Source organism: Scatophagus argus, chromosome 3 (genome assembly GCF_020382885.2).
Source record: "Scatophagus argus isolate fScaArg1 chromosome 3, fScaArg1.pri, whole genome shotgun sequence".
Classification (NCBI taxonomy): Eukaryota; Metazoa; Chordata; class Actinopteri; family Scatophagidae; genus Scatophagus; species Scatophagus argus.
This window is the reverse complement of record NC_058495.1, coordinates 281,798-295,526: the sequence shown is the minus strand read 5'-3', so window position 1 is coordinate 295,526 and position 13,729 is coordinate 281,798. Positions and strand designations below refer to the sequence as shown.

At 41.1% G+C, this 13,729-nt stretch overlaps 1 protein-coding gene across 4 annotated transcripts in view; it reads right to left on the bottom strand.

The window, feature by feature from the left end:
* LOC124054198 (dihydropyridine-sensitive L-type skeletal muscle calcium channel subunit alpha-1-like) overlaps positions 1–13,729 on the bottom strand; it is a 269,412-nt gene that overhangs the window by 178,289 nt on the left and 77,394 nt on the right. For all 4 annotated transcript variants that reach the window (XM_046379912.1, XM_046379903.1, XM_046379885.1 and 1 more), the window contains exons 4-5: positions 10,827–10,969; positions 10,376–10,528 (exon numbers count right to left, since the gene is read on the bottom strand). In XM_046379912.1, coding sequence (XP_046235868.1) covers positions 10,376–10,528; positions 10,827–10,969 — 296 coding nt within the window. The remainder of the gene's footprint in view (positions 1–10,375; positions 10,529–10,826; positions 10,970–13,729) is intronic.

The following is a 13,729-nucleotide window of genomic DNA, read 5'->3' as shown; positions in this document are numbered from 1 at the left end:
TCATGCTGACTATAGCCCCTCTCAAATTGATCTTTTCGTGGACAATGCTGCAAGCTCACTGAGAGCAACACTCGACTCAACTGGCCCCCTGAAAAAGAAAACAATGAAGCAAAAGAGATTAGCACCATGGTACAAATGTGAGATCTGCAAATTAAAGGAAAACACAGAATCTTGAAAGGAAATGGCATTCCACCAAGAAATTTCACCTGATCTGGCACAATAGTCCCAGATCACACAGAAAGGTCCTACAGAATGCCAGAACAACCTTTTAGTCAGCATTAATTGAAGAAAATAAGAACAACCCTAAGCTTCTCTTTAGCATTGTGAGAGTCATAGCACTATCGAGCCTTGGATTCCTGTATCCCGTAGAAGTAATGATTTTATAACCTTTTTTAATAATAAAATTTTACTCATTGGAGACTAAATTTACCACCTCCTACCTCGAATGCTGATTTTCCTTCAAACACAAAAGTCTTGGAAACAGCTGTAGGACCAGATGATTATCTAGGCTGCTTTTCTCCCATTGGCCTTTAAATAACTAAATTCATAGATCTTGTCAAGCTGCAGGAAGAAGTTTTACCCCTACTTAGCATGACCTCTAACTTCCCTATTAGACATGATAAATCTGTCTCTAATAACAGGCTATGTAACACAGTCCTTTAAAGTAGCTGTAAACAAACCTCTTATTATTATTGTTAATATTGTTTTTTATCGTTCCAGTACTCCAGTATAATCGCTGTTGCTACACATCACTATCTGCAATCCACCCCCCATTCTCTCCCTCCCTCACTTTTCTCTCTCTCTCAAAGAGAGAGATGGCTGCCCACATTGAGCTGGATTCGCGTCAAGGTTTCTGCCTTCTAAAAGGAAGTTTTTCCTCACCACTGGAGCCAAATGCTTGCTCATCTGGGTTTTGTTGGGTCTCTCTGTACCAAAAACTAAATTGGAAAGTGTCATGAGAAAACTTTTGTTGTGATTTGGTGTTACATAAATAAACTGAACTGAATTGAATGGGTATGCAGTAGTGCTGGCTACAACCAGGGGTTCACCAGTGGGAGCTGCAATGTGCCCATCTCCACTTTGTGGTTGGTTTTGGTTGACTAAGGGAAGATGGAAAGTCACATAAAAAAATTCTGACACCTCTGAACCACCTTATTACTTTCCTGATTTGTTGTACTATTGCTTGCATTAAAGTTTTGATCATTTCACTAATTAAATCCTCTGTTGGACAGTTTATGCAAATGTCTGACAGTGACACATACGTTTCCATGAACTGGATCCCATCTTTTCAGGGAGATGATATTGTTTACCTCCTTATAATGTTATGCTTTCTGTTGTGCTATAATCCAGCTAATTCATAATCTTGTAAAATCAGCCTTGATTGTGGGTCGATTCTCGTATATATCTGTCTAGCAATGAATCAGGATGGATAATGATAATCTTTCCCTTATTTTGTTTATTTTTTATTTTATTCATCATGAAGGGGTTTGTAATGAATTATTAACGATGATTTGTGATCATGAAATCTTGACAAGAATGCTTGTATATGTTTCTTTATTCATCTCATTTGTTAAAGAGAGCTGTGGTTGTGTTTGCAAACATGAATTAAACTTGCAGAAAGACAAGAGTGGAATTACCACTACATACTACTACTACTACTACTACTACTAATAATAATAATAATAGTAACTGAAGCTGCAAACAGCACTCAGCAGAAACTCGCACACTTGTGCAAATTGGGGCATGAAGCCATTGCAATCCTGTTCCAGCGGGCGATGCTATAAGTATAAGCAAATATTAACATGTCGCTGTATTGAAGTTTTTGCTCTGATCTAACCCCTAAAGTTGAAGGCTGGACAACGTACACTTGAGTTAGAACAAATTCTTATTTTATGGTGAAGTGTAGAAATTAGCCGTGCATCCACAAAAAGGCCTTCAATGAAAACTCCTCATTAAACTCTCAAGGGTTTTCGGACTGTATTTGAGGTGCATCTGGTCAACCTGCCAGATATCCTGGAAAGCCCTCCTTTTGGGCTCCTCCCTTTGGGTACTTCAAATATTAATTAAAACTGCGAGCAACATTGAGTAAGCCCTAGCACACCTGCACATGTCAGGGTCAGAGACAGTTGTGATTTGTTGCCAGCAGGTGGCACTATGACTGTAACTGATTATTAGGTTTTTTGTATAAGGTCAGACTTTAGACTTTATTGATGAAATCTGGCATGGTTCTTGTCAACATGCTAGATATAGTATGTAGGTATAGTAATACCAAGCATAAAACATGCTACTTACCAGGAAGACTGGCAACAGGATATATATGTATATAAGTATATTTGACTCGCCGCAAATATTGTTATATACACGTACTCGAGGTGGAAGGGTGATCACATGTCTTAGGTTTGGGGCAGATTGGACTCTGCATGATGGAGTTATGCAAAACTTCCTGTTTTTTGGCAAAAAATGGCAACGTCAAAGTTTTACGCCCTGTATGCTATCACAGCCTGTGACAAAATACGAAGCTTTTTATAATTTTGGATCATTAAAGTCTTCGGAACATGCTGAATAAGTTTTACATTGATTGTTTGAAAAAGTGTAAGACAAGTTTTCATCCATTGCAAAGGCCTTGTTTTTGGCTCTGAGTACTTCAAATAAAAATAATAATAATAACGAAGAAAAATATTTTGAATAGCAATAGGGTCCTCTCAATGTCTGTGATTGGGCGCTAATAATAATAACAGCAAAGAAAATAATAGGAACAGCAACAGGGTCCTTGCACTTTTAGTGTTCAGGCCTCAATAATAATAAAGGAAGGTATCACGGTATGGGATATTAATGTGTATAGAAGAAGAGAGAGAATATTCCAATGCCAATGACCACATAAAACCCCCAGAGGTCCTCTGTCCCTTCCACTGACAGGTCACAGATGTTAAGAACAAATCCTCCATGTATACCAATGTTAGTCGTGGAGTTCCACAAGGTTCTGTGCTTTTGTAGAAGACTTCTGTTGCGGTAAGCGTCCTACGTCACTTCCTGTTGTTGTGTGTTAGTGGTGGTACGAGCAGCTCCGTCTGCGCTTTAACTAAAGATCGCTTAAGTTGTTCTAATATTCGCTGTAGCGAGTAATTTCACACTGTTACCTTGATCGTCCATCACTCACTTTATTAATTTGACGCTAATCTTATAACCGATTAGCATTTGCCAAATTCCGCTAAGCTAGCAAAGCCTGTTCATTAGCGATGGCTTCTCTGTCTCCCCCTCGCTCTCCTGCTCTCTCCTGCTTGGTGTGTCAAATGTTTAGTTATTCCTCTGCCTCCTTTAGTGAAAGTGGTAAATGTAATAAATGTAGTTTACTTGTAGCGCTGGAGGCGAGGCTTAGTGAATTAGAAGCACGGTTCCGCACCATGGAAACAAAGTCTTTAGCTACTGTTGTTAGTCAGCCCCCATTAGCCGGTGCGGACCGATCTAGTGTAGCTTGTAGCCCGCCCCCGGTAGTTCCCGAGCAGCCGGGAAACCAGGGAGGCTGGGTGACTGTACGGAGGAAGCATAGCCCTAAGCACAAGCCCACGGTTCACCCCCAACCAGTTCACGTTTCCAACAAGTTCTCCCCACTCAGCGACATACCCGCTGAGAAACCAACTCTGGTAATTGGCAGCACTGTAGTCAGAAACGTGAAGTTAGCGACACCAGCGACCATAGTCAAATGCATTCCTGGGGCCAGAGTGGGCGACGTTGAATCTTATCTAAAACTGCTGACTAAGGATAAGCGTAAATACAGTAAAATAGTAATACATGTCGGCGGTAATGACACTCGACTGCGCCAGTCGGAGGTCACTTAAATTAATTGAACCAAATTCAAAAAGAGGAGTTATACATAAAAATCTAATGAAGATCAACACCAACACCTCCACAGCTACAACAAATAGGAGAATTAAATGTGGATTGTTAAATATTAGATCTCTCTCATCTAAAGCTGCACTAGTGAATGAGTTAATATTGGACAATAAAATAGATTTATTTTGCTTAACCGAAACCTGGCTTCGGCCAGAAGAATATGCCAGTTTAAATGAATCCACTCCCCAAAGTCATATTAATACCCACATTCCTCGAGACACCGGCCGAGGAGGTGGAGTTGCCGCCATTTTCGACCCAAACCTATCATTTAGTCCAAAGCCCAAAGTCAACTACCATTCATTCGAAAGCCTTATTCTTAGTCTCTCACACCCTACCTGGAAGAGTTCCTATCGAGTCTGGTCCTTAAAACTAATAAAGTTATTATTATGGGTGATTTCAACATCCACGTGAACGATAGTAATGATAGCCTTCGCGCAGCATTTATCTCTCTCTTAGATTCAATCGACTTCTGTCAGTGTGTACATGAACCCACTCATTGCTTCAATCACACTCTTGACCTTGTCCTGACATATGGTATAGATGTATCAGAATTCCTTTATTAATCCCTGGAGGGAAATTCTTGAAATGAATGAATGTAGAACATTTAACTGTCTCTGAACAAAATCCTCTTCTGTCTGACCATTGTTTAATAACTTTTGAGTTTATACTATTTGACTTCATACCACCAAGAAAAACCTCCTACACTAGATACCTGTCTGATAGTGCTGTGGCTAAATTTAAAGAAACAGTTCTATTGTCATTAACTTCAGTATCATGTCCCCATACGAGTGAACAATATAATAATCCCTCTCAAATCGACCATTTCGTGGACAGTGCTGCAAGTTTACTAAGGACCACTTTAGACTCTGTTGCTCCGCTCAAAAAGAAACTCATAAAGCAAAAGAAACTTGCACCCTGGTATAATACTGAGGTTCGCAAATTAAAGCAAAACGTGCAAAAACTTGAGAGGAAATGGCGTTCCTCCAAACTTATTGAATCTCGCTCAATCTGGCAAGACAGTCTTAGATTATATAGGAAGGCCCTACGGACTGCCAGAGCAGCCTATTACTCAAAATTAATTGAGGATAACAAGCATAATCCCAGGTTTCTCTTCAGCACTGTAGCCAGGCTGACAGAGAGCCATAGTGCTATCGAGCCTTGTATCCCTGTGACCCTTAGCAGCAATGACTTTATAACCTTTTTTAACGACAAGATCTTAAACATTAGAGACAAAATTCAGCACCTACTGACCTCAGCTGATACTGATGTAACATCAAACACTAGTGTCTTAGAACCAACAACAGAAACAGATAATCATCTTGACTGCTTCTCACCTATTGATCCCCATCAGCTATACTCACTCGTATATTCATCCAAGCCAACAACATGCCTCTTAGATCCCATCCCTACCAACCTTCTCAAAGAAGCTTTACCCTTACTTAGCACATGTCTATTAGACATGATCAATCTGTCCCTGATAACAGGCTGTGTACCCCAGTCCTTTAAACTAGCTGTAGTCAAACCTCTCCTTAAAAAACACACACTTGATCCAGAGGTTTTAAGCAACTATAGACCAATATCTAACCTTCCATTTCTTTCCAAGATCCTTGAAAGAACAGTCGCCACTCAGTTATATGACTTTCCTCAAAATAATAACTTAATTGAAAATTTTCAATCTGGCATTAGAGCTCATCATAGCACAGAAACAGCATTGGTCAAAGTCACAAATGACCTCCTCCTGGCATCAGACAAGGGATTTATCTCTGTCCTTGTACTGTTAGACCTTAGTGCTACATTTGACACCATTGACCACTCTATATTACTGCACAGATTGGAACACCTAATTGGCATCAAAGGAACTGCATTAAGCTGGTTTCAGTCTTATTTATCAGATCGATTTCAATTTGTTCATGTTAATGATACATCGTCCACACTCACAAAGGTTAGTCATGGAGTTCCCCAAGGTTCTGTCCTTGGACCAATATTATTCAGCCTGTATATGCTCCCCATTGGTGATATTATTAGGAAACACTCCATACATTTTCATTGTTATGTGGATGACACACAATTGTACTTATCAATGAAACCAGATGAAACAAATCAGCTAGTCAAGCTTCAGGCATGTCTTAAAGACATAAAAACCTGGATGACCAGCAACTTCTTACTTCTAAATTCAGACAAAACTGAAGTTATTGTTCTGGGCCCCGAACACCTTAGAAACAAATTATGCAGTGATATTGCATTGATAGATGGCTTAGCCGTGGCCTCAAGCTCCAATGTAAGAAATTTAGGAGTTATCTTTGACCAGGACATGTCCTTTAACATAGCACATAGCAAATATTTCAAAGACTGCATTCTTTCACCTCCGCAATATCGCAAAGATTAGGCAAATCCTGAGTCAGAAAGATGCAGAAAAATTAGTCCATGCATTCATTACCTCTAGACTGGATTACTGTAACTCCCTTCTATCAGGCTGCCCCAATAAATCCATAAAGACTCTCCAGCTAATCCAGAATGCTGCAGCACAACTACTGACAAGAACCAGCATGAGAGACCATATTTCTCCTGTTCTGGCTTCTCTACATTGGCTACCTGTAAAATTCAGGATAGATTTTAAAATCCTCCTCCTCACTTATAAAGCCCTGAAGGGTCAGGCACCACCCTATCTTAAAGAGTTAATAGTACCCTATTATCCCACCAGAACTTTGCGTTCCCAAAATGCAGGGCTACTTGTGGTTCCTAGAGTCCTCAAAAGTAGATTGGTTACCAGAGCCTTTAGTTATCAAGCTCCTCTACTATGGAACCATCTTCCGGTTTCGGTCCGGGAGGCGGACACCCTCTCTATATTTAAGAGTAGACTAAAAACTTTCCTCTTTGATAAAGCTTATAGTTAGGGCTGGCCTAGGCCGGCCCCTAGTTATGCTGCTATAGGCTTAGACTGCCGGGGGCCCTCCCATGATGCGCTGAGCTCTTTCTTCCTCTCCCTCTCCTTCTGCACACATTCATGTCCCATTAATGCATATTACTAACTCAACTTCTTCCCTGGAGTCCCTGTGCTTTCTTGTCCCGCAGATTCCTAGCGATCATGACTGGACCTCCTGTGGTCCTGCTGTCGTCCTGCTCAAAACCTACTGCAATTACTACTGTTTAGTCATAATCTGATTTAAATCTGTTCCGACTCAGTACAGATACTACCATTATTGTTACTACTATTGTTATCAAAATTACCATAATACCTTCTGTATACTTCATTGTCATTATCATTATCTACATTCCAATACTTCTGGTATTATTACTGCTGCTATGCATCTCTGCTTGTGTGCTCCTTCTCTCACACCCCACCCCCTCTGCCTCTCTCCCTTGCTCTCTCTCTCTCTCGCTCTCCTGCTCGCTCTCTCTCTCCCTCTCCCTCTCTCTTAACCCAACCGGTCAAGGCAGATGGCCGTCCATCTTGAGCCGGGGTCTGCTCCGAGGTTTCTGCCTTCTAAAAGGCAGTTTTTCCTCGCCACTGTCGCCAAGTGCTTGCTCAAGGGGGAATGTTGGGCTCTCTCTATTTTACAATTTAATTAAAGAGTTTGGTCTAGACCTGCTCAAATTGTAAAGTGTCATGAGATTACTTTTGTTGTGAATTGGCGCTATATAAATAAACTGAATTGAATTGAATTGAATTGAACAAATACTATTCACCTTACATGTCCTTCTCTTTTGTAATACTTAGGGATGTACCTCGTAACACTTTTTTTTCTAACCAAGTACAACTACTAACATTTGGGTACTGATTCCAAGTACAGATACAGGTAATCTTACTTGTCAGGATTGCTCTCTGGTAGTTGTTGTCTGTCTGTGTTTCTTTTTCCTACCTCTTTTTTTAAATCTGGTCTATATGGTCGTATCTGGTCTACACAGGGCAGAGTGGATCGGTCTCCCTATCAGCCACTTACCGGCACACCTGACTCTCATCAGCCTCCAATCATCCACCTCTCCATGTGGATATTTAAGGATGGCTTTCCCTCTCCACCTTTGTCAGATTATTCTGTCCACTTCAGTAGTTCAATGGTCTGCGCTGCCCACGTCGTTAGATTCTTGGTTTGTTTTTTGGACAGAGTTTTCTGTTGGATCTTGGACTGTACCTTTGGATGTTTCGTGGGGTTGTTTTGGACTACTGCATTCATTTCGCTGCCCATTACTGGGTTGTTTTTCGTCCGGTTTTCTACTTTTGTTTATGAATTTATACTCAGTAAAAGACAAGTTTGAACTAGTTGTGCTCGTCTGCTCATTTGAGGTTCGCGCCCCCCCCACCCCACCACCCACTCTCTGCAGCGACTATAAATAATAGTAATAATAATATGTAATAATATGATGCTAACAGTGCTCGCTGGTTTACTGAAGTAGCATTCACAAAGCGGGATGATTGTTGGCAATATTCAGCACCTTTTCGCTGAAAAAACTCCAGTGGCTTATCAGCATGATTGAGATGTAATGTCTTCAAGTGGCGCCTTAATTTATTTGGCTTCATGGTGTCCGCTGCCAGCATTTTTAGACACAGTAAACACACCGGTCTTTCCTCGTCTCCCACTGCTGTCACAGTGAAGCCAAGCGCTACATATGCTTCGTCATATTTCCTTGTCTTAGCTTTCGGGTGAGTTACTTTTGTCTCATTATCTTCGTCTCACTCCGCCTTTCTTTTCATCCCTGTTAAAAATTTCTTCATGTTGTCTCTTAAGGGTTCGTTTACTGCACTTCATATTGCCTGCTCGGTGCAAAAAAAACGCTACACCATAGAGCTAATACTCCCTGCGCACACTCTGACAATGAGAGCGCCACTGCCAACTACTGTAGTGGATGTGCAATTACACTTCATTTCTAGTACAGCAAAAAAAGCATGTTCCCCAGGGTCACACGCGCCCCCCCTGGCATCGCACCCCACTATTTGAGAAGAACTGATGTAAGGCCAGATTTTGAAGTGAAAAAGTCTGATTTATTTAGGCCTGATTAGTCAATTATTAATATTCTAATTTTCTTACAAATTAGCTATTTATTTATTTATTTTTGCTAGCCTACATCAGTATGAACAGACTCCTAAAAAACATGGGAACATCTGCTGTTCCAGCAGCTCGACATGTCTTGGTGGAGTCAATTTAACAGCGTACAGTATGCAATCTGCTCTACTTTTTGTCATTATCCCTCCAAGCTGCTAATACTGCTCCTCCTCCACCTAGCTGTTTAGCTTTTCTGACAAGGGCTTAATGTCACACTGCCATGAAACACTATCAGGTTGTATTGCAGTTGCAGTTTTATGATTCTGAGTATGAATACATGTGCAAAGCATCGGACTAATACCTAATACTGGTATCAGTATCAGAACTACTACTGCTGATCAAGCAGTGCATGATCAGCAATTTTCTGTTACTAAGCTCAGACAAAACTGAAGTTATTGTGCTGAGCCCTACACGTCTTGGAAACTCATTTTATACTCATTTAGTTACCCTGGAAAGCATTACATTGGCCTCTAGCACCACCATGTGGGAGTTTATCCTGTCTGAAAAAGATACGTAAAAAAATTGTTATTTCCACGGGAAATTATTGCAATTCGTTATTAAGCTGCCCAAATAAGTGGTGCAGTGCATGTCAAGACAAGTGAAGTCAGTTTTTATTGATATTGTACCAAATTACAACAAAAGTTATCACTTGACATATTGCAAATACCCTGACCAGACCTAGGACAATAGGTCATATTTTTCCCATACTGGCATCTTTGCACTAGCTCCCTGCAAAATAAAGAATATAATTAAAAATCTTTACCCTGACCTACAAAGCCCTAGAATCATGATCAGGTACCATCCTATCTTAAAGAACTCACAGTACCCTGTTCCGTCTGGAACTCTACATTCCCAGAATGCAGGGTTACTTGTTCCTTGAGTGTGTAAAAATAGAATGGGAGCACGCCCCAAGTTATTCTGCTGTTGGCTTAGACAGCTGGTGGACTTCTCTTCCTCTCACTCTTCTTCTATACACGTATATGTCCCACTAAAACACCTTGATATCTTTCTTGTAGTCTTTGTGCTTTCTTTCTTTGTGCCTCACAGGTTCCCATGGATCCTGGTTGGGCCTACTGCTATGGTCCTGCTTGATGTCCATTGCTATTTTTATTATTATTATCATTATTATTATTATTATTTTGGTGTGGTCTAAAGTTTAGACAAGGAAGCTTGTGACTGGGAGGTCACATTTACATGAACAATCACCTGACGCTCATAAAGTAACTAAAACGAGGAATGTCTTGTTTCGCTGTTACTGTAATCAGCTGAAATGACAATAAAAAACCTCTTGACTCTTGAAATAAAACTTGCTTGGCATGACACAATCCCATAAATCTAAGTGGATAAAATCAGTATTTTCCCCAATACCAATCCAGCAATCAGATTTGTACATTGCTGGTATTACTGCCATATACTCTAAAAGCTTGTTGTGGTGCATACTGTACTTGTGCCTGTGTAGTAGCAGGTTTTGTGCATTTTGCACTTGAAGAGCTCCAGTCCCATAATGGAGTAAATGGTGACCATGAAAAATACCAGCAGGGTGATGTGAAAAAGAGGCAGCATGGACTTCAGGATGGAATTCATCACCACTTGTAGGCCTGAAGAAGGGAAAAGTTGCATCTTGAAAAAAAAATCAAATAAGTATTCCTTAAAAAAATCTAAATGGTACTGTACCTGATGTGTTTTCTCTTCAAGCAAGCATTTGTTCCCCTATACCTAATACCTGTTGTGAAATAAGCTAAGTAACACTGACTTAAACCTTTATTACAAACAATAATAAAATTAAAATTAAATTAAATTGGTAGCATTATTTGTTGCATCAAGATTAGATTATAGAATGTATGCAGTCAAATATTCAATACAGTTTAATAGTTAAGTGGCAGACCAGTTACTTACTGGGAACTCCAGAGACCAATCTGAGTGGTCGAAGGACTCTGAATGCCCGCAGAGCTTTCATGTCAAAGCCACCACCTTTTTCTCCAACTGGAGCCTCCACTCCACTGATGTGGTTAATGGCATCCACAGCCACAGTGAAAAGGCTGGAGAGATAGAAAGAGAACATGATGTTTTCTCTGATAATGAAAGAGGGGTGCTAAGCCAGTTATTCACACAATTATTACTATTATAAAACATAATTATGCGTATGTATATGTAGGAACCACCAAGCTAACTACTCCCACAAACACAATGTTATTGAATGTTGTCAACCTAATGTCAGGAACTGCCAGGATTCCCCCAGTTCTCCTCTTATGCTCCTGTTTTCCCCCTTACTTGCATTTGATTTGTTCCTGTGCTGTTCTCTCTCCCTGTCTGTCTGTGTTTGTGTGTTTAGATCTAGACGCAGTGACCTAGTTCCTCTCCTCTTTCCTGTCTGTGTAACGGGATAATACCTTCTATTCTGTCCTGACCGACAGATAGTGAACAAAATGAGAGACCCAGTAAATTTGATTGAGGTTGCTTTACTGAATCTTCTCAGTTATATTTTGTAAAAATGCAACACAGATGAAATACACAACACATTATAGTACAGATACATGAAATATGTTTAACACTCATCACATTCCAGTAGACACACACATCACATGAATGTATCCACAGGAAAGTAATCATAACATAAACGCAGCAATAAAGATGCAAATGCACCTATACAACACAAATGAAACTCAACAATAAACCAGATTAGCCATAGCAGCTTAATTAGCAGCTCATCTAGTCTCTTGCTAGCGGTTAGCTTCACGATTAGCATTAGCATCGTTAGCACGATTTTAAAATACATTTCTCAAACATCACAGTGAAGATCACAGTATCATGAAACAAGTAAAATGAACCAAGCAAATCCATACTTACTATTGGTAACTAAAGCTGCAACAACTCAAAACCACCACCAGAGGAAACTTAACCTTCCTCCAGTCACTGACAGGAGTCAGAACACTCCCTGCTTCTCCGAGGTTCACTTCCTCCGTGGTTGAAGTGCTGGCAGGTACTCCAGTCTTCATCTTTTCCAGAAGGAGTCTGCCAAGCTCTGGACCTAGCGCCATTGTATCTTTCACAGATGGTCAAATTCAAAGTCTCCTAGGGGTACAGGAGTAACACTTGTCTTCTGGGTGAGCAGAATGGCAGGTGAGAGCATTTCAGGTATCTCAGCATTGTATGAGACTGGGACCAGTGGTCGAGCATTCATGATGGCCAAAACCTCAGTCAACAAGGTTTATAGGACTTCATGAGACAGTCTAGTAGCACCATTCTTCACTAGCAGGCCATCCAGGATGCGTCTTGCCACTCCTTTTAGCCTTTTCCAAGCTTCTCCCATGTGCGAAAAATGGGGAGCATTAAAGGTCCATGTGCAGCCCTGCTCCTGCAGGTAGTTCTTGATCTCTTGAAGTTCTCTGCATGCAGCGATGAAATTCATCCCTTTGTCTGACATTAGGTGTTTGTCAGGCCCAAGTATGGATAGAAAGGCATTGATGAAGCTCGAGGTTGACATAGATTGTGCACCGTCTTGCCCTACATGAGTAAAAGGCGGGTCAACCTGTCAGCAGGCAGATCAGACATCTTTTGAACTTCTCTCTTGCCTCTTAACTTCTTATAGATGACACATTTCAATATCATGCTAGAGATGAGTCTCCTCCTACTACTATCCAGACATCAGTGGTACGCAATGTACCTTCTGTGAAATGGCGACCTTGGTGGGCTACTTTAACATGGTAGTGTCAGACCAAGAGAGTGGTCACATGATGGCCAGCTGGTAGGATGAGTGGATGTTTCTCTTGGTCTTCCAAATCTGCCCTCTCTGATCAATTTGCTCTTGTCAATGAAGGGATCCAGTTTTGGGGTTTTGGCAGCACACTTTGGTACCCTGAGTTAAGCATTTCAGTTCCTCCTGCACAGCCTTGAAGATATCCATCTTTGCTTGAGAATGCTCTGTGGTGAGCAGCTGACTGCATTGATGCCATGCCTTACAACAGTTAATTGTAGTCTTAGTCTTTCTTGAGAGTGACTTGACTTGACTACATGAATAAGAGATGCCACACCTCTTACAAGACTCTTCCAAGCAGAGAAATGTTCAGATCTTGTTGCTCCAAGAGAATGCGCTGTGACCTTGGTTAAAAGAGAGGTGACTTTTGCCCAAAAATCTTTGTCTTTGTCTGCGTCTACAAGCTCAAACGCTTCTGCTTCATCATCTTGACCTGTGTTCAACTGACTGAGAAAAGGGGGGGCAAGCAAACAACCGGATGAGGACAGGAAAGCTGCTGGAATTGACCTGGTTCCCTGGTCTGCAGGGTTTTGGTCAGTCGACACATACTGCCACTGTTTTGGTTCACTAGTTCCTTGAATGCGACCTACTCGGTTAGCTACATGGGTATAAAACCTTCGTGAGCTGTTGTGGATGTAGCCCAGCATGATGCGACTATCTGTGAAGATACTGTGAAGAGACTACTTGCAACTCTACATCTATCTCAGATTGGATCACTTCTGCCAGCTCGACCGCCAAGACTGTTGCGCACAACTCCAGGCAACGTACAGTATGCATTGGGTAAGAAGCTAGCTTTGATTTTCCCATCACAAACCCTATCCATTTTCCATCAGAATCCAAGGCATGCGGGAAGGCTACAGCAGCTATAGCTATTTATCGTCTAAGCTTCTGCAAAAACACATAGTTCTGTCCGTTAACAATATGACATAGAGACTGGACTGTATGCTCTCTGAATGTGAATGTGAGTTGGTCCATGCTTTCCACTGTGTCTCTTTCTCCGATGGGAGAGGGGTGTCCCACTTGTACTGCTCTGAGGAAACGTCTC